The 22,094-nt window shown below is 36.9% G+C and overlaps 1 protein-coding gene across 2 annotated transcripts; it reads right to left on the minus strand.

The window, feature by feature from the left end:
• Positions 1–4,359: 4,359 nt before the first annotated feature.
• Positions 4,360–21,461, minus strand: IKBIP (IKBKB interacting protein). 2 transcript variants are annotated; one of them, XM_065423661.1, is made up of 4 exons: positions 21,405–21,461; positions 20,879–21,105; positions 18,004–18,121; positions 13,222–14,058 (listed from the first exon to the last, which is right to left on the minus strand). In XM_065423661.1, the coding sequence occupies exons 1-4, from the start codon at positions 21,459–21,461 to the stop codon at positions 13,222–13,224; spliced, it is 1,239 nt and encodes a 412-aa protein (XP_065279733.1). The 2 variants fall into 2 exon arrangements, with proteins under 2 accessions (XP_065279734.1, XP_065279733.1); XM_065423662.1 differs by lacking the exons at positions 13,222–14,058; positions 21,405–21,461 and adding an exon at positions 4,360–5,115 and having other exon boundaries at positions 20,879–21,036.
• Between the last annotated feature and the right edge of the window lie 633 nt (positions 21,462–22,094).

Consider the following 22,094-nt stretch of genomic DNA (forward strand, 5'->3'; position numbering starts at 1 on the left):
TCTCTAACATCACTCTTGTACTCCTTTTTAAAGAAGCTAAAGTGGGAGGCAAAGAAACTAAGCTTATCCAGTTTCCTGCAGGAGGAGCATTGTTCTGGCCAGCTGGATTTAGTTTAAGTTTAGCTTCTGGCAGGATTACTCTGACTCTTCTCAGGCATAGTCTGCAGTAGTAGGATACTAGGTGTCTAGTATGTCGTTCCATCACAGGCAAGAACATTTACAACTAAACAACTCCCATTTTTGGATACTCCATTTACATCCATCCATGGCTGGAGTTTAGTGGGTTTTTTTTGCTGTTACAACTAATCTGAATTTCTAATTTTCTACTGGTAATATCGAGCTGTTGCTATATGGATGTTCCTACACTTTTGTAATAGAAGTAATCTGTTTGGGTGTCCATATAAAATTACACTCCAAAATAATTCCAAGAGTGAGGAAAAGTGCTGGTTAGGATCAGAAGGAATGGTGTGAATGAAATTGAATCCGCAAAAGGTAAGCTTAGGCTATGTCTACACTACAGACCTTACAGCATTACAGCTGTACTGCACTACTGTAAGGTCTCCTGTGTAGCTGCTCTATGCTGACAGGAGAGAGCTCTCCCATTGGCATAATTAAACCACCACCAGTGAGTGGCAGGAGAACATTTCCTAGGGACATAGCACTGTCCACAACAGTATTTTTGTCAGTGAAACTTATGTTGGTTGGGGGTGTTCCCTCTCCCTATCCCCCCCCGACCAACAAAAGTTTGACGAACGTGCTAGTGTAAACATGGCTTTAGGTGATGCAACGTGCAAAATCAGTAAGCTACTATTACCCCCACACATGCACGTTTATCTTGTCTAGCAGCGTATTCCAGAAACCAAATCTGTAACACAATTGGGACATAGGCTGAAAAGGTTACATATGGCTCTCTATTTGTACTATTGAGCCCTTATCTCTTTATACATCTTAGGTGCTCTGACTGGATGACTTTTGAGTGATGGCTTATTCCATTCATTCCAATAAGGACAACTATCTTCACTAAATTTGCTTAGTGTGTGGGATAGTATTGGTGGCTTGTGCTATACAGGAGGTCATAGTAGATGATGTGGTGGTCCCTTCTGGCTCTAAAGTTTCCTGCTCTTTCAGTAACTTGCATTTGGTTTGTCTTTTGTTCTCACTCTCTTGAGCTTTAGTGATGGAAATAGGTTTATTTTGTAGTTCTACTCAGTCGTCATAGGTTTGAATGACCTGAGAAGCAGAGGTGCTCTTACACATAACCTAATTAAATACTGGAGTCATTAAGACAGTATTACTTTACAGCGCTGCAACTTTCTTGCTCAGGGGAGTGAAAAAACACCCCCCTGAGTGCGCAAGTTTCAGCGCTGTAAAGTGCCAGTGTAGTCTGTGCTCCAGTGCTGGGAGCTACTCCCCTTGTGGAGGTGGTCTTTTTTAGAGCACTGGGAGAGCTCTCTCCCAGCGCTATGATGCAACTACATAAGCCACGTTAAAGCGCTGCCCAGAACCATTCTCCAGCAGGAACATTAACCATGACAGATACCTATTCCCTAGAGACTAGTATTCAGCATTTCATTATTGTGCCTGGTTCAACTCATAATATTCGCACTGATGATCCCCTGCAGAGAGCTTGCTCTTCTGCCTAGATAGTTGCCTATGCCCTGTTCCCCCCGGATCTATCAGGCTGGAGCTCCTGAGCCTCTTTATTTTCCACTTACCAGCCGCAATGAGCAAATATCAAAATGTTCAGATAAGCATCTCAGAGGTTGGCTGACTTGTCCATATTCCTTCAACCAGGCCCAAATGAACTTCTAATTTTTCATCATGACCATACAATTTCCCACTTTCACATTGAGAACTGTATGTATGCTACAAGATAGGGGATCATATAAATATATTTGGTCTAGAATGCATTTATCACTTTGAATAGTATTGCTACACTGTTGATAGATCTCATGTGGCCTGTGAAACTCTGGCTTTGAAATCTTTCTCACCACCCATGTGAGCCAGCTTATTCACAAAGCCTGTAGAAGAGTCCCCAGTGTATTAATTTTGCACTCACTTTATAGCTTAGGTTGTAAGGTCTTTTGGGTATGAGCTGCACTTTTGGCGTGTGTACAGTGCCTAGCATTTTGGAGGTACTACTAGAATACAAATGATGAAATAAGTCTGAGGAGGAGATCGTGGCCTTTGGAATATTTCCCAGTACTACTGCCTGCCATGAGACTATATACATGAAAAAGCCTGATAAAATCTGCCATATATGCATGTTCTATTATATTTTAAGAAGCAGTCCTTTGCTTTGAGTAACCACCTGACAAAATTATCATAGCTTCTAATATTTTGATCAACCTTTAGTTAAAGATCACTTCTACTAAGCAACCTGTTTTTCTTTCAGAAAGTCACTTAACACAGGTTTCACTATACACTTGGCTGCTGCCACCCCACTTCTGATGACTGTTAGGAATTTACTTGATCTTCACAAACATAACTTGATCCAGCTAATGTGGGTAGTAGATACCCAATTTTAATGTCCTGTTGGGAGCAAGGACCTTTTTCTTTTGGTATGACTCCTTTTAGAGTGATTGCCTGAAATACATTTTTAAAAAATCTTAATTCCTTTAAGACTTTGGTGCCCTCCAGAGACGAGAGTAGTGGCTTCACTGGTGGTGGTTTCTACATGTATGATTGGTTTTATAGAGGAGAGAACCTAACGCTGCACAAGAAATCCACAGATGGGAACTCCCCAAAATCAAACAAACCCAGGTATTTTATATTTTTACCTGTTGTTTCAAGGATATTTTAGATAGCAAGTGCTTTGATCCTGTGTGTGTTAGTTCTAGCAATGAAATTTTTTTGATTGGAGTGGGTCAAAGAATGAAAACCTTTATTTCAAAATAATTTATTGTATGACTAGGAAAAATAACCAACTTATTTAGAGTATTATTTGAAGGAAAGATAAGGGAAGCAGAGTGGGAGGTACCAGTGAAAGGAAAAAGCTTGATGGAGCAACCATAGGGGAAGGGACATGGAATAAAAAAGACAGAGCCAATGAAAAGATAGGAGGAGAATGACTGGAATTTTCAGTGCATTCATATATAGTAACTTCAAAAAAAGTCAACTAGCACTTACTAACTGCTAAACAATCAAGTTCTGGGGACCTTAGCAGTCCCTAAGACTTCTGGCTATGACTTGGTCTTACAAGGATTTTCTCAACAGCTGTACCTTACCTCTCTCAATCTATTTCCTTCATAATCATTGCTGTTCTTATACCATGGCTTTTTATTTTCTCGCCTCTGGTACATCTATTTGCATTCTCTTGTCTTTAGTACACCTCTTCCATCTCTTACTCTTACCTGCCCCTCTCAAATCTCAATGGCTCCATAAATGCTTCTCTCTTACCAGAGCAATATCACATTGGATGGGGGCTGTTCTGATGTTTCTGAGCCTAGACTGCGTCTCCTTCTGTGCTAAATTTGGTCTTCATTCTAGCACTTTACAGATCAAGTGATAGTGCATGTAGGGGACAAATGAAGAGCAGAGGCACCTCAGACATGGAACCCAAAGACATTGGAATGAGGGCCCTCTGCTAGGTTTAGTATTTCTTTCATGACACTGTCCCTACATACAGTTCTGCTTTGCTGTAGAAAGAAATCCTAGAGCTCCACTCTGTTGTGACTACAGTCCTGAATAAAGGATTCCATTTAGTTTGCTAAAAATAATACTGTGCATTTAACATGGAAAATGTCTAACCATCTTCCCTTTTCAGAGATAACACTAATTTATTTCTGGCCATTACTCCTTTCTATATCCATAATACACTGATAGATTTAAAACAAAAATGAAACCCCAGACACTTTGGGAAAATCTTGGGGTTGATATTTATTTGAGAGGAACATCAAATGAAGCTGCAGTTTTGTGAATTTGTGTTTAAGCCTGAATCTGGAATCCACAATTTTATCCCTGACTTCAAAGCAGCAGGGAAGGTTGAAGACCCACTTGTCAATCTGTAGGCCTATCTGAAACAAGAAAGCAAACTTGTAGGTAAGAATAAAAATAGCAATTAAATCGTTTACATTTTTAAAATTATGTAAAAATATTCTACTTTAGTTATACAAAACAAATAGTTCATGAAAAAAAAAAACCTGCTTTGCTAATGAAGAACCTGATCCGGGTCCCTCTGATGTAAATGGGACTTTTGTCACTCTTCAAAAGAAGGAGGATTGACCTCTAAATTTGTTTCAGTATGCTTTGAAAAGAAGCCTTTAAATGTCCCTTTCAGTGTCTTAGTACCAAGTTTGATTAGGTTATCGCTCTTCAAATGTTACTGCATTTTAGGCCATCTATAGTTTCAGAAAGTAATTAATTCATATCTAAAATCTTGGTTATTTCATCTTTCATATCCTTGATCTCAGTCTGAACAGTAGTTAAATTGGACAGTTTTTCATTCAAGAAAACAATTTCTTTCTCTCTTTGTAATATATCATCAACCAACCTTCCTATTCTTAATGTTAGCTCATTTATCATTGGTTCCAAACGGGCAAAGTCCTTCTTTAAGTTGTACACCTTGGGTTTTAAATCGTTTGCAAATGTAACTGTCTTTAGAACTTTTGCTCTGTTACTTTCCAGATTTAAAAGCCTATCTGAATGTTTGTTGAAATCACCTCTCAAGTCAGACAATGTGATTTTAATCTGTTCAATTCTTTTTGCGTTATCAGAGGCAAAACTTCGTAGCTTTGCAGTCCGGTCAATGCTGCTTGTAAGTAGATCACCTATATTTTGTACTGTCTTCTTTTCAGCTTTATCTACTTTATCTTCTAGTGCTTGCAGAGAATCAGTCAATGAAGTCACATCTGACACTAGACCTGAAATGCGTCTTATGTCAGTTTTTACTGTTGCAATCTTTAGAGATACATCTTTTGCTATAGAAGCTGTACTCTGCTCAACTTTTACAACTGCATGAAAAAGAGTTGTTAAGTTTTCCTGCAGTTCTTCTTTTTTTTGGATTATGCTCTTAGACCATGTTTTCATGCTGTAGAGATCCTCTTGTAGATGTTTAACATGAGAAATTATTTGAAGAGCTTCCAGTTGTTCCATTAAGTCTTGAGTCTTTTCACACTAGAGGGAGATACAAATAAAAGTATTTCACAAGATAAGCACAAGATTTTAACTACTAAATTCACGTCAAACTGCAGTTAAGTTTCACTGAAATATCTTTCTGTTCTGAAATCTTAATCAACAGTGATGGATCCATGGACCTGGGTCTTTAGAGAACAGTATTTCTGCCACAATGCATGTGTCCCAGACTTCCACTGATTAACTCCATTTTTCCACATAAGTATAGGCAACAGGCTCATATGCATTACTAGAATTCTCCTTTTCTGTTATAACATAGATTCATAATTTTTTAAGGCTGGAAGGGACCAGTATGATTTTCTACTCTAACCTCCGGCATAGCATGGGTCACAAAACTTCACCTAGTAATTTCTGCATTAAGCCCATAACTTCTGTTTGAGCTATAGCATATCTTTTAGAAAGACATCCACTTAAAATAATTAATTGTGATCCATGAATTTTCTGTAAAGAGACTCTATCCTGTTTTTACTAGAGCAAACACAGCATAAAAATTCTTTTGAGCATTTATTACATTCACATAACAAAAAGAAACAAAACAGAAAATATAAAGACTTGGAATTGAAAAGTTAAATGATTATTCATTTGGGGCAAATTTTTAAACGATATTCAGCAAAATCCTTCAGAGGGAAAACATAGTTTAAACAGTTTCCTGCTCTTACTAAAAGTTATCTTAATGAGAGAAGATTCAATCCACTCTTGGGTTTTGTCTTAACAGATGTTTTTAAAAGATCTATTCCTGCTCTTCAGACAAACATGCAAAAGATGAGACGAGAGGAAAACCTTCTGCCATATACCGCTTTATTTGTGGGTGAGGCAGGATACAGTATGCAGACATGTTGATTACGAACAGGTATACTTTAGTCTGTAGACTATGATTTAGTTCTCCAGTCCAAGAGGAAATCCAGTTGGCATTCTCTGGTCTCCTCCCACTGGTTTTTCTTCATGCTGAAAAAAGGCCGGCTGCTATCAGAGCATGTCATGCTGCGTATGATGGTGAAATCATAAAGTTAAATTAATTCCAAAAGTGGCAAAGTTTAGAAACAATTAGAAAGAAGGCAAAAGGATGATGAGAGAGAGAGAGAGAACAGAATTGATAGCATGTAAGGGAGTGTAGGAGCAGAAATTTCTTAGGAAATGACCAATCTGGTGTCTATGGTCTAGCACAGGCAACCTATGGCACGCGTGCCAAAGGCAGCACGCGAGCTGATTTTCAGTGGCACTCACACTGCCCGGGTTCTGGCCAGCGTTCCGGGGGGCTCTGCATTTTAATTTAATTTTAAATGAAGCTTCTTAAACATTTTAAAAACCTTGTTTACTTTACATACAACAATAGTTTAGTTATATATTATAGACTTATAGAAAGAGACCTTCTAAAAACATTAAAATGTATTACTGGCACACAAAACCTTAAATTAGAGTGAATAAATGAAGACTCGGCACACCACTTCTGAAAGGTTGCCGACCCCTGGGCATCTTGATTGGTCTGTTTGCAGCCTGAGTATACCATATATCCCCCACTCCCAAAGTCATAGACAAAGGTGATGTTTATTTGCTGAGATCCCAAAATTTGAAGATATCAAGGACTCTGAAGATTTTGCAAATTTATGATTTCATATGAATATGTGAAGGTCATTTTGTCACCACCTTTCAGCCTAAACAAACTAATTTTACACAAATCCTTACATTCAGTTCTGTGCTTGTTCTTGTCCATCAATTTTTAAATCAATGTAACGGTTTACAAGTCGAGACCATCTTTTGTCACCTTTTGCCCACATCAAAATGGGATCTGTCTTTTAAAAAGGTAACAAAATATATTCCCCCAACATTACAGTGTAACAGTAGAAAATGGCTATCTATTATGCAACTGAAACAGTACGCACTTAGAGTTAGCAGACATTTTTATTTATAGTGAATTTTTATCAAGGTGATTTACTATATGTCAATTTTTCTATTGGCCATCTCTTTCAAAAATGTAAAAATGGACAAGACACCATGTATGTCAGACTCTTATTTATGGGCTCAATGGAGTATTGGTATTAAAAACAGCCCTGTCCCCCTTAACACTGACAGTTGTACAAAAGGATAATTGGGGCCCAAGATATTTGTGTGCATATATTTTAAAGTATTTGTGCATTAGTATTTTGTAGCACAAGTTATGTAGATTGTAGAAGGAACAGAAAGTTGTTGATGGCACCATACTGTGTATACAGCAGTGTAAAATTGATTAACTGTGACAAAGAATGAAGGTGTCTGTTCTAAAGAGTTTACAATCTAAAGGAGTAATGTGGATTGGAAGACAACAGTAAACATCTATAGAAGTTGACCTTAAGACCATACTTCAGGTAGGGCCCTGACATCCCATTACAGCTACAAACGAGTATTTTGTTTTCAAACTTGCATCACTTGCTATTATACCCTTGTGGAGCTGACATTGAAAATTAAGGCGATCTTTCCCTTGTCTGTAAGTTCTTGTATATTACTTGTCTGTAAAAACACACTGTTGGGGTTATATGAATTATAATGATTACATTTGAGGCACACGAGCTCAATTCTGTTGCAAGCTGGAAATTCTGCAACTTGGATTGCACAGGAAAACATTCAAATAGGTTTTTATTGAATTAAAAATTAAAATAATAAATTTGATACTGTAATTTTTATCTAATTTAATTATTGTGATTTTTAGTGGATATGGGCCCCATGTATAATTCTGACAGCTGTCTGCCAACCACTTATTGATTCAGCTTACTTTTTTAGCATTGATCCTGACATTGTTTTTAACTTTATTTCTAATTATATCCACATTTATTATCTTGTTCAACAGCTGCTTGTGTGATAAAACCCCAAACTGAAATTTTCAGACTGAACTACCCTCTTTGTTGTTCTTTCTATTAAACTGATCAGATTTATAGGACATGGTTAATTTTTAGTGAACCCATGCCAGTGAGTATTACACCACTTCATCCCTAATAAACTATTTAATGTACTATTTTTCCTGGGATAAAAGCCTAGTTTATCTGGCTGTAATTACCATCTCATTTTCACAAATTCATACTTAGCAGACCTAGTGTGAAATCCTGGCCTCATGGAAATCAATGGCAAAACTCCTATTGATTCAGTGCAGGCAGAATTTCATCTCTAGTCAAGATCCTTGGTCATCCCCTGTGAACGTAGGATCATTTGGTATAGCCTGTGATTCCCAAACTTTAGATTTTCAGGCAAGTCCATTAGTTTACTAGACTAAGAACTCTGTAACACCCAGTGCCCACTACCTTCTGTTCAACTGTGTATTCTAGCCTGCAATGGAATTTGGGTTGATCCAAATCTACAGTGTAAAGATGCTGAGAATGGGATTTCAGTTCTTACTGTTGTTAACCAAAAATAATTATATGAAAGAGAAAATTCTAAGTTGAAAAAACCAAACTTATGAAAAGTATAATAACTTGTGTTTAATTGCAAAAATTCTTTCCCATAAAATGTTAAACAAGAGAACAGCAATCTAGATAGCCAAGTAGACTTTGTGCCAGCTGAGGCAGAGAAACTTTGAGAACACACCTTTATTGAGTAGAAAAGTAAATAGATACAAAAGTGACCATCAAGGTATATTAAATTTTTTTTTCTATTAAGGGGACAAATAGGTTTAATATACCATATATGTGCAGCATTAACTCTTTATTAGAGATTATTTTTATAGAGTGCTATGTAAAATAAATAAATGTGAAAATTGAGACCAGAACACTTTCATGCAGAGTTAATCCGCAAACTTCTATGGGCATATGCAGCTCACAAGGCCACTTATCATTTTGGATATCCTGAGTCTTAAATCAGGAGTAGTCAAAATGTGGTTTGTAGACCCAGTGTGTGAACACTTTGGGTATGTCTACGCTACAATTAAAAACCTGCAGTGGGCCCGTGCCAGTTGAAACAGGCTTGCGGGGCTCAGGCTAAGGCAGTGTTTAAGTGCAGTTTGGGCTACGGCTGGTGCCTGAGGTCTGGGACCTACCCCATAGTGGGGTCCTAGAACCTGGGCTCCAACCCAAGCCCAAACGTCTACACTGCAATTAAACACCCTCTTAGCCTGAACCCTCCGAGCCGAAGTCAGCTGGCATGGGCCATCTGCGGGTGTTTAATTGCACTATAGACATACCTTTGAGTTTTAAAATTCAGCCTATAGCTGCCCTCAACTTCAATATAAGAAGAAAGGCCTTTGCATACTACAAATCCCAGGGTGTAGTGCTCCAGTTTGATCTAAATAGATCTGTGAAGGTTACATTTCTGCATTTAAAATAATGGTGGCTACAATGTTCATGTAACTTAGGCACGTCTCTCTGGCTCCAGTAAGCTGCCAGTGCAGCTCTTGATTGGGCAAAGTTTGAACAGTCTTGCCTCTTAAACACCTCCTGATAGCTGAGATTATATATTAGTTGTGTTTTGACTTTGGAATACAACAGTTTACATTGGAAGTCACAATTTCTTTAGGCCTACCAGTGTGCCATTCAAAAGGAATGATTTATTTTTAAATGTAAGTTAGATCCTGTGTGTGATTAGCACCAAGTTCAAGTGCCTTACACAAGGACTAAAACCTGGCAATACTGACATGAAAAGGGGTTAATAGATGGCACAAACTAATTTCTTTTAAAATTATTTAAGGAAATATAAATGTCTTGGAATTAACTTTTTAATTTTTGTTTTTCATGAAAAGTTGGATCCCTATTGTTCAGCAATAAATTTAAGTAATAAAGGGTAGGAAAAAATCAGTGACAAAAATAGTCTGTTTCAGAGAGTTGGGCAGGTATAAATGGGAAAAGGAGATTCTGGGGGAAGATGTGTTAAACCTGACAAGGAAGTGATGCTAGCAAACTCACAAAAACTGAAATCATGGAAGGCTACTAACAATAATGTTGTACTCAGGTTGCAAACTCTACAACTAGTCCTAAAGACTTCAGTGAGAGTGTTCATGCAGAATGGTGCTATTCAATGTGAATAAGGGTATCTCAATTTGTCACAATGATATTAAGAATGTCAACAATAAAGTGTGGAGTGAGGAGGCCACTTGCATGTGGCCAAGGAAAGGAAGGAGAGAGAGAAATTTAAAGACCAACTGTTGTATAATCCATTAACAAATATAAAATCTCAATGGAGAGGAGGGGATATTTTAGCAAAAGTGGTATGGTATTCTGCATTGCAATCTGGCGTTTTCAAAGAGCACCTGTCACCATGACAGGGGACCACGTTTACTATTGAGTTTACTATTGAGTTTAAGGGGGCTTGTAATTCTGTAGTTCAGAGGGGAATCTGGCCCAGCATATAGAAATTGTGTTAAATGTAGATAATTTATTACCAGTAATCCAGAAGTTCTCTTATTCTGCTGTCAGTTTAAACTCAAAGCGCTGTCCTTGCAAGGACCCTTGGATTTTGGGTCAGCACCTAACTGTATTAGGGTTTTCTATATTGCAAATAATTATACTATCTATGCTTCAATGGAAGTGAAGTGTGTACGTGTCTAATCTCTCTCTCTTTCTCTCTCACAAACACACCCTTCCACTGAGGCAAAAATATTAGGGCTGTCAAGCGATTAAAAAAATTAATCGCGATAAATCGCACTGTTAATAGAATGCCATTTATTTAAATAGTTTTGGATATTTTCTACATTTTCAAATATATTGATTTCAATTACAACACAGAATACAGTGCTCACTTTATATTTATTTATGATTACAAATATTTGCACTGTAAAAAACATTTTTCAATTCACCTAATACAAGTACTGTAGTGCAATCTTTTTATCATGAAAGTTGAACTTACGAAGGTAGAATGATGCACAAAACATTACTGCATTCAAAAATAAAACAATGTAAAACCTTAGAGCCTACAAGTCCACTCAGTCCTACTTCTTGTTCAGCCAATCGCTAAGACAAACAAGTTTGTTTACATTTGCAGGAGATAATGCTGCCTGCTTCTTGTTTACAATATCACCTGAAAGTGAGAACAGGCATTCGCATGGCACCATTGTAGCTGGCATTGCAAGGTATTTATGTGCAGGATGCACTAAAGATTCATATGTCCCTTCATGCTTCAACCACCGTTCCAGAAGACATGCGTCCATGCTGATAACAGGTTCTGCTCAATAACCATCTAAAGCAGTGCGGTCCGACGCATGTTCATTTTAATCATCTGAGTCAGATGCCACCAGCAGAAAGGTTGATTTTCTTTTTTGGTGGTTCGGGTTCTGTAGTTTCCGCATGGAGTGTTGCTCTTTTAAGACTTCTGAAAGCATGCTCCACACCATGTTCATCTCAGATTTTGGAAGGCACTTCAGATTCTTAAACCTTGGGTCGAGTGATGTAGCGATCTTTAGAAATCTCACATTGGTACCTTCTTTGCGTTTTGTTAAATCTGCAGTGAAAGTGCTGTTCATTTTAAGAACATGTGCTGGGTCATCATCCAAGACTGCTATAACATGAAATATATGGCAGAATGTGGGTAAAACAGAGTAGGAGACATACAATTCTCCCCCAAGGAGTTCAGTCACAAACGTAATTAACACTTTTTTTTTTAAAAAACGAGCATCATCAGCATGGAAGCATGTCTTCTGGAATGGTGGCTGAAGCATGAAGGGGCATACGAATGTTTAGCATAACTGGCACGTAAATACCTTGCAATGCCAGCTATAAAAGTGCCATGTGAATGCCTGTTCTCACTTTCAGGTGACATTGTAACAAGAAGCGGGCAGCATTATCTCCCGTAAATGTAAACAAACTTGTTTGTCTTAGCGATTGGCTGAACAAGTAGGACTGAGTGGACTTGTAGGCTCTAAGGTTTTACATTGTTTTATTTTGGAGTGCAGTTATCTAACAAAAAAAAAAAATCTACATTTGTAAGTTGTAAGATAAAGAGACTGTACTATGGTACTTGTATGAAGTGAATTGAAAAATACTATTTCTTTTGTTTGCCATTTTTACAGTGCAAATATTTGTAATAAAAATAATAATATAAAGTGAGCACTGTCAACTTTGTATATTGTGTTGTAATTGAAATCAATATATTTAAAAATGTAGGAAAACATCCAAAATATTTAATACATTTCAACTGGTATTCTATTGTTTAACAGTGCGATTAAAACTGCGATTAATTTTTTTAATTGTGATTAATTTTTTTGAGTTAATCGCGTGAGTTAACTGTGATTAAATCGACAGCCCTAATAATTATTAAAATTATTGCAGTAGAGAAAACAATAATATATTTAGATGCAGACCAAAATCTAAGGGTCCTAATAAGGACAGCGCTTTCTGAATTTAAACTGACAGAAGAAAACTTTTGGATTATTCCAGTAAGTAAAATTAGATCACAGTTACAGCTTTTTTGGGGGCACGTGTGTGTGGACTACTAGGATCTCCTGTATGGAATAGTATTGATGGACTCCTGGTCAAATTCTCTGCTTTCAGTACATCAGTGTAAATCTGGAATAATTCCATTACATTAACCAAGAACAGAATTTTGTCCCCACAAAAGAGGTGTAATTGTGATCTAATTTTACTGAATGGAACCAAATTTATGAAACTGTTGGTTTTTATAATCAATATGGTATGTTAGAATCAGACTACAATTCATAGAACCTGCTCAGAAACAGGTTTTTAATTTTTCATATCTTATAGTGTAGCTAATACATAAGCATGAAATATAAAACTTTGCAAAAAGCTATAATTAGAAAAAATGAATATAAATTTAAATACAGAATACTGTGCTTAAAATACTGATTTAACATCCAAATGTTCTTTCATCTAAATACTTTGGTTCAAATTTCATTTTAATAAAAAAGAACTTCATGGACATTCAAGATAATCATAAAATACATGAAAAATAGTCTGTCCCCCCTACCCCATTACATTTGCTTTTTTTCCCTCTCTCGTATAGTTTAGGCATGTAAGGTCTAATACAATGCCAATAAAAATCAATGACAAGACTCCTGCTATTTTTAACGTTTGTTGGACTAGTCGTTTTTGGTTATTGTTGGTTTATAAACACATTAACATAACTGAGCTATAAATATTGTCCATACTGTCAAGTAATATACTTAAAATGAGTCTGAATTCATTGATCATCACCCTCACTCTGTTCATTTTCTAGATTGTATTCTAAAGGTACTACTTCTCTTGTATTTGAAGATACTGTAATGTCAAATACTTTTTCTTTTAAAACAATTAATTCATTTTGCAGTTTTAATATGCTGTTGTCATACTGCATGCTTTCAAGAACCGTTTGCATTTCCATTATATTTGACACTGTTTTTAGCATCTCATCTTCCATCGTAAACATCTGTATTGTCAAGTCTTCCATTTTTTTCTCTATACCTATCAGCTCACTTGATACTCTAAGAATAGACTGAACGGCATTTTCAATTGTTGGCAAGTGGGTCTTGCATTCCTCAACTTTTGGTTCGTAGTCTGTAAGCTTCTGACTCAACTCTATGTCTCTGGCTAACAAAGTATTCTGCTCTTCTTCTAATTTTTCAACTGTCTTTGTATCCAACTCCAGCTGCTGTTCAACTCTAGAAAGTTCATCTTCTTCCTGTCTTTTTAATGTTTTAATATTTCTTATTGTACTGTCTTCTAAATCTTTTAACCTTTCTGAAAGAGACTTCATATTTTGATCAGCAGTATTTATTTGGGCCGTAACTCCAGTATGTATGAACTTTGCTTCAGATTTTAAACTACTAGTGTTTGCATTCATTTCATCTAGGCTTCTTTTCCAGGAGTCCATAGCATTTTGGAATGTGTCATTAATGCTTTGCATCTTTTCAGAGAATGTCTGCTCACTGTTCTGAATGTCCTGTATGATGTTACGGAGAGTGGACACTTCCTGCTCAAACTGGGTCATCATAGAGATGGATGAGGTAGCTTCCTGCAGGATACTTTCGGAAGACTCAAGCTGCATTTGTAACACAAAACAATGTCCATGTCTACTTAATATTAGACTGGAAGAGCACTTATATTTATACAACTGGGAGTATAATATATACATAAGGCTCAGTCAGTCTCTTGGAGAAATCCCACCTGACTTGATACACATTTCCAATCTTCCTATTTACTTTAATAATTTATGTTTAAAATATTATTGTTCCAATTTCTTCTGGCATGTGAAAGCTATAAAGAGAATTTCTATGGCAGTTTTCACACATGTATTGTTACTTAGGAATTAGTAACTCTAGTCAATTTGTTACTTAGCACCAGAGTTATTACATTCAAGTCACCTGGACCTCAGTTTCTATTTATAAAAAATTGACTGCCATAACTTATTGCTGTAAAAATATCGAGCAACAAACTTAGAACAAATACCTTCAAAATACAAATCAAATATCGCGACCTAGAATTAAATCATACAAATAAGAGTATTACTAAAAGACCAAGTGATAAAGGGGTAGATCAGCAGTCTAGTGTCTCCACAATGCACTACCATATAGGGAACCGGACATTGGGTTACATATTAGTGGTTCTTCACTGTGTGAGCTAGCAGGAGATAAGAGCACTAAGAAAACAATACCCTAAACTCAGGCAGAAGACAGGGTGAAATCCTAGACCCAGTGAAGTCAATGGGAGTTTTGCCACTGACTTCAATGGGTTCCACAATTTCAGTCAGGGAGCACAGGAGAGCTTTGTAATACTCTTTGATCAATCGAGGAACACAAATGAAGCTCTAAAGGGAGCATAAAAATATTTCAGTTTAGAAACAACTGAAATAATCTTTACAACACAGTTTCAGGGAAGGGGAAAATTTATTCATGTTTTTCTGTATAATACATGCAATTATCCTTGGATAGCCAACCCTTTGTTTCAATTTCCTCAATAGGACTTTCTTTTGTAAAAATATTATACTGCCAAAATTCTGCACAAGCAGGGTGGACTGATTTAAATCAGCAATTTAAATCACCAAGTGGAAAGCCTCAATTTAAATAATTGATTTTAATCAACTTTTCCATTTGTACTTCTTTTATTTTCTAAAGAAAGAAGCATTCCCATTGGTTGATATAACCTTGAATATCTATTTATTTACAACTAAATAGAGCCTATTACACTAGATTTGGTACATCTTTTTGCTACCAAGGAGGTACACTATAAGCATATATATTTAAGCAATTATGTAGCTAACTATTTTCAGATTCTTATTAATTCTAAATGTTTAGTGTCTTAGAAAATGGTGAATGATGTTGCTTATTTACCTAGATAAAAGACATTTTTACACAAGATTTCTTTCAAGCTGCATTGGGATGGTAACTGGAATTTAACTGAACACACAACAGCATCTAAATTTTATTATTACACAAAACAAGCCCTTAATACATTACCTATTATATTTATAAAACTTGACCTCAAAAGTTAGATGTTTTCCCCCTGACTCTCTCTTTATACAGAAAAGCAGTTTTTAACTCCAAGTTTTTGATAAAGGCTCATGGATTTAGCATATTCATTTTTTAATTAAATGTTATAAAATATTATAATAAGGTAAGGCCTTAACGTATTTCATATTAAATTCAGATTTAATTTTAAACAGGTTAATTTTTTTAAAAGAAAAATTTACTATAATTTAAATAAAAAAATCCAATTTAAATAAAAACAACAACACATTTTTTAAATATCATTGATTTTTATCCAACCTGCACACAAGAGGAAATTCCAGGTTTGCAGTTAGCTCTCTAGACTGAAGTGTACATAGATTCAAATTGCATCCTATGTGACTGACAACATTTTAAGATCAATGCTAAAATGGCACTATAGGCACTTGGTTTGCTATGCTTTCATCATCTTCTCTACCATACAGGGAATGATCTTGGAGTAAAACTAACTTTTTTAACAGACGACACAACACTATGAAAGGAAAAGAACACATTGCTGCAAATCAGCAGTGTGATATAAGAGAGGGGGGATAGCTCCCTTTTGTGGACACCCAGCCAGCCAGCTGGCTATGGAATTCCTCTTGGTGGTTGTTCTCTACTTGCTTTACCTGTAAAGGGTTAACCAGCCCACAGGTAAAAGGAAAGGAGTGGGCACCTGACCAAAAGAGCCAATGGGAGGGCTAAAACTTTTAAAAATTGTGAAAAAAACTTCCCTCTGTCTGTGTGTTGTGCTTCTCCAGGAAAGAGGGGAACAGTGAGCAGTTATGCTGTGAGAAGCTGAAAGCCAGGTATGAAAAACCACCAGAGCATACCTAGAGATTGGTTATCTGAAACCCCAGATAGGTACGTAAATTAGGGAATGTCTCGGAAGACGCAATTAGATTTATTTCTATCTCTTATTGGCTTGTGGACTCCTCTGTGCTAACCCCAAATGTTTTTGTTTTGCTTGTAGCCTTTAAGCTGGACTTCAAGAAGGTTATTCTTGATGTTTAATTTTTGTAAGTGGATTCTTTAAATCTAGCAAAAGCCTAAGTTCCAGATGTATTTTCTTTCTTTTTGTTTTTAATAAAATTTACCTTTTTTTAAGAACAGGATTGGAGTTTTGGTGTCCTAAGAGGTTTGTGCATATGTTGTTTAATTAGCTGGGGCAACAGCTAATTTCCTTTGTTTTCTTTCTCAGCTCTTTCCCGGGGAGGGGAGGGGAGAAGGGGTGTGTGTGAAAGGGCTTTGAGGGTACCCAAGAGGAAGGAATTCCCAACTGCACGTTTCTGGTTTCAAAGGGGTTTTTTGCACTTGGGTGATGGCAGCATCTACCCATCCGAGGTCAGAGAGAAGCTGTAACCTTGGGAGTTTAATACAAACCTGGAGTGGCCAGTATTAAATTTTAAAATCCTTGCGGGCCCCCACCTTCTGCACTCGAAGTGTCAGAGTGGGGAATCAGCCTTGACAAGCAGTTTTAAGATTTTAAATTAGTAGTATAGAAGACATAGACTGAAGTGGGAACAAGACCAATTTACCATACAAGAATTTCTGCCAAATTTCTTTAAAACAATACACCTCTACCCCGATATAATGCGACCCGATATAACACGAATTTGGATATAACGCAGTAAAGCAGCGCTCGGGGGGAGGGGGGAAGCGGGGAGAGGCTGTGCGCTCCGGCAGATCAAAGCAAGTTCGATATAATGCGGTTTCACCTATAACGCGGTAAGATTTTTTGGCTCCCGAGGACAGCGTTATATCGGGGTAGAGGTGTATGTAGCTGAACTATTTTGAGAACTAAACTTCTAAATTGAGCCATATGAATTTCAGGGAGGACTTAAGTTTCTGGAAAAGAAACATTAGGATACAGTTACTTAATATGCATGGTTAATGGATGGACAAATTTAAGCCCCAAACTTGACATACTTTAAGATTATAATCATCCGGTGAATGATGTCATACATATTCTAGACAAAAAAAATAAAAATTGAGCACTTTGTTGCTATGAAATTACAAATGAAAATAGTATTGAAGCTGCTGAAGAGATCAACAATGAAAAACAAAAATATAAGTAAAGGGAAACATTTTCAAGTAGCTGTTTTGCACAGGGTGAAATACTGGCCTTACTGAAGTTGATGGGAGTTATGCAGTTGACTTCAATGAGGTCTGAATTTCTTTAGTAATGTTAGTATCTCAATACAAGCATCCACCTGTCTGCATGCTTTTACTTACATAAGTGATATTAAGCAATATAGTCTTAAGAGTTTAGAACAGAACAGAAGCCAGATCTGATGGCCAATAGATGTCCCATTGACTCCCATTTCGATGACTGAATAAACATTCAAAAATAGTCTAATTTCAGAGATATAAAATTGTAATTCTGGTCATCTAAAAATGTCCATAATCTCAAAACACATGTTAACTTTGACTAAATCAATATGAACGAATACATTTTAGCTAATGTTCAATATAAGTTCTCAAATTAAAATTCCAATTATTACCTTTTCAGAAATTAAGTTAACTTTATTTTCCATATCCTGGCATTTTCCAGCTTCCAGCTGTAATAAATGATACTTTTTTTCCATGTGAGCAAGTTGGCCTGACTGCTGAAATAGGAACCTGCAAATCACGAAAAAATTAGTGAATATAATTGGTATGCATTAAATGTTTTAGGCCTCGATCCTGTAAGGAGCACCACATGAATGTAGAGGTTCTACCTTCACACAACTCCTTGCATGATCAGAGCATTAGAAAAGAGCAGGGCTTTTTTAATGAGTTTGGTCTGTCTTCATATTGGAGTTACAGATTACCAAAATAAGGAAATGGACAAAAAATAATAATTTGCATTTAAAATTGTGTGTGTGTGTGTGTGTGTGTGTGTGTGTGTGTGTGTGTGTGTGTGTGTGTGTGTGTGTGAGAGAGAGAGAGAGAGAGAGAGTGTGTGTGTGTTCTACTCAATTAGCTATCACAATCCTACATAACCACTTCATTGTGACCTAATGTACATATGTGGGACAAAAAAGTACCTTCATGGGAAAGGAAGCCCTTAGTGAAAATTACTTTTTTAAATGGTTTAGCTGATTAGATAGTCAAGTTTGGCCAAATTATCTTGTTTTGTTTTTCTTCCTAGACTTCTCAAAACCATATGTGGGAACTCTGAATTAGGAAGGGCCAAGCTAGTTCTAATTTTGTGTTAATTTTAGCCATTGCTATTGGGTTGTGGGAAAGTTTGTATTGCTGCTGCCTGTGACGTACCAGTTCTGTGGAGAAATAGACTTTATTCTCCAGGCTCTCAGTCCAGCACCTCTTTCAAGCATTAAATTTATCTTAAACAACAAAAAATTTAGTTAAAATTATCTTTTTTGGTAGGTTTCAGGGTTGCCAGTTCTGTCAAGTCAACAACTTAAACATATAGTAATAAAGTGGGTTTGACAGAATGTACCCGTGTCCACACCCTACACACTGTTGTAATAATCTTAGTACAAAGAAGGTTTTGTGAGGTATTATCCGTAAACTCATAATTTGCTGGTCAATATAGTCCTGAATAAATGTGCGACAGCATTGTTTATACTATTTTCCTGTATAATGTTATTGACATGTTCCAAACCACAGCAGAAGCTGGCGAACAGGTCAGTCTCAAACAAAAGAATATGTGCTCTGCTTAATTAGCATTTAAGCAGTAAACAGAGTCATCAAGCAGGAAGGGAGACAAAGGGAGTTCAAACAGGTGGAAAAATCAGCAGGGAATATCCTTACATATGCATTCTGGGCTTGTCAACACATACAGCACTGCAGCAGCGCAGCTGCATGATTCAGCTGTGCTGATATAGGCCTTAGAGCAGATGCTACCTATGCCAAAGGGAGAGCTTCTCCTGTCGGCATAGGAACTCCACCTTCCTGAGAGGTGTTAGCTATGTTGACAGGAGAAGCCCTCACATCTACATAGTGCTGTCTACACTGGGAGTTAGGTTGGTATAACTGCGTTGCACCCCTGAGCGACGTAGTTATACTGACAAGTCTGTAGTGAAGGCCAAGCCTCTGTCTCCTGAAATGTTTTCCAGAAGGAGGACTGACACTATAAAAAGGAGAAATAAATGCCACAAAGGGACCCCTTCCTCTCTCTCTGTCTCTCTCTTTCTATCTATTCACAGCACAAGAAGGGACAAAGGAAGCAGCCATTAAAGAGAAGAAGGTATCCTGGCCTAAGAAGTTTGGCCAGTAAGACTGTTGAGGGCATGTGGTGAGAAAAACTTTGCTTTGAATTTAACCTAGTTTATTAAGATGGGCATCAGTTGTGTTTTTTCTTTATTTTTCTTGTAACCATTTCTGACTTTTATGCCTCATTACTTGGATTCACTTAAAATCTCTCTCTTTGTAGTTGTTAAATTTGTTTTACTGTTTTATCTAACCCATTACTGTTTTATCTAATCCAATGTGTTTAAACTGAAGTATCTGATGAACTATTTGAAATAATAAAATATCATATTTTTACCTTAAAGAAATAATAGACGTAACATACTTGTATTATCTAGGAGAGGGCTGCACAGTACAGGACATATATTTCTGGGGGGAAATCTAAGACTGGGAGTGTATTGGGGTCACCCTGTACTATACCCCAGGCTGGTGAGAGCCAAGGTGTGGCTGGCTGCAGCTCTCACACAGGCATAGCTGGTAGTGACTTACATGCTGGAGGCTGTTTGTGAGCAGTCCAGACTGGAGGTTACAGCAGCAAAGCAGTGTAAAGAGCACCCCAGGTTAGAGGGCAGGGGCAACACAGCTATTTATTTGTCTGGATTGTACCTTGGGTATGTAACAGTGTCTTAATACAATGAGATTGCAGATGGGGACATGTAGGCAAGCAGCACCACTATAGCTGAACCAGGATGAAATGGGAAACAACAGAGAGGGCCCTAAAATGGCAGTGAAAGAAACTTAATTTGCTGGAAGCTTATCAATCCCAAATCAAGATGGGGATAGTGCAGGCTGTCCAGGCATCCTCTTTTTGGAATCAATTTATGTAGAAGAATATTTTCTCTCACATAGATTTTATAATGCATTATTTGTTACAATAATGTACAGCAATTAAAGTGAGAACTCCAGAGCATCTGTAATAATGGACTGTTGAGACTGAGGTCTGGAGCAAAAACTAAGAAATGGTAATCTATACCTATCCCAGATGTGGGACAGTTTAAGCAGAACCAAAATTATGCAATTTTAATTTTTATCTTTTTTAAACTGGGAACACCAGAACTGGACACTATTCTACTAATGTCATATATAGTGGATTCCATTGTATATGACATGGAGGAAACCAGAAAGAGTAAAATTGAAAGTGTGAAACTAACTGTATCCAGTTACCTTTAGAGGATCACTTACCAGGTCAGCAGTAGACAAGCAACAAGGGAAAGTAGGTTTAAGACTGTCCGTGAGTCTATCCAAAAGGAATTCCGACTATTGCTGCCGCTCCTGGGACTTGAGATCGTTCCATCATTGCTCTGCTTTTGTGGATCTTCGTTGTGCTTCGATGAAGGAACAGCTTTCTTTCTTTGCTTCATGTCAGACATTTTAAGAAAGTCTTTAGGAAACAGAAACCAAGCAGAGATCTAGCAGAAGAAAGCAAAATGAGTTATGTTTAGTCCCTTCCAAGTTAACACAGAGACTTCCCAAAATATGCAGTTAGGCAATTGCACTAAAAATTAACTGCTTCCTGCTGATGTCTACCACACTGATGTTTATTCAGTTACATTAATAATTTTCAAGAAAATGTCACGATAACTATTCATTTTTCCATTACATAGCTATCCCCTTCCATACTTTCGGAATAGCAGAAATTGTCTAATTCTTCATAGCACTAAGACTATAGATTTAATGTCTTTTTAAAAAATGAAAGCTTAGATTCTACATAAGCTGATGGCAATTGTCCAGGAAAACTTTCAACTCCTTCAGGGTGCACAGGCATCTGGAGTTTTCAAGATGTTCTTAAGATTACTGTAAGTAAAAGAGATTAGAAGACTTTTTTTTTTTAAGACAGCACTATGTTTAGTCAGTTTCACGATTTCTCATGTTTGATCGACTAATTTGTTGTTTTACTATTCTTTGAGTCTTTCACACGCAAAAGGGGAGAATAAACATTTAAGACATAGAAAATATGTGATCGTGAATCATCTTGGGGTCTAATTTAGGAATATTTCTATTATAACTTTTTAAATATGTCCACCCCTAAAGCCAGGTTCATTATTTCCTGTATACTCCTGGGAGCATTCTGTGCAAAAGAATTAAAAATTCTGCATGCAATATTTTAAAATTCTGCAAATTTTATTTGTCAAAATAACACTACATAATCACACCAGTTTCAATTATTTTGGTAATTTATTTCAAAATACCCGTCAGCAAGTATGTCTAAAACAATACAGACACACAAAAATTCTCCCAGGAGTAGAGAGTTAAAGAAACCCCTATGACAACCCAGTTCCTGTTTCTCTGCCCCCTTTCCCCACCTCCCCCCGAGCCCAGCCAGGGGGCCAGATCCCCACAACCCCTCCCCCCGAGCCCAGTGTAACACTGCACCCCATATTCTTCACAGTAATATTAT

Source organism: Emys orbicularis, chromosome 1, assembly GCF_028017835.1.
Source record: "Emys orbicularis isolate rEmyOrb1 chromosome 1, rEmyOrb1.hap1, whole genome shotgun sequence".
NCBI lineage: Eukaryota > Metazoa > Chordata > Testudines > Emydidae > Emys > Emys orbicularis.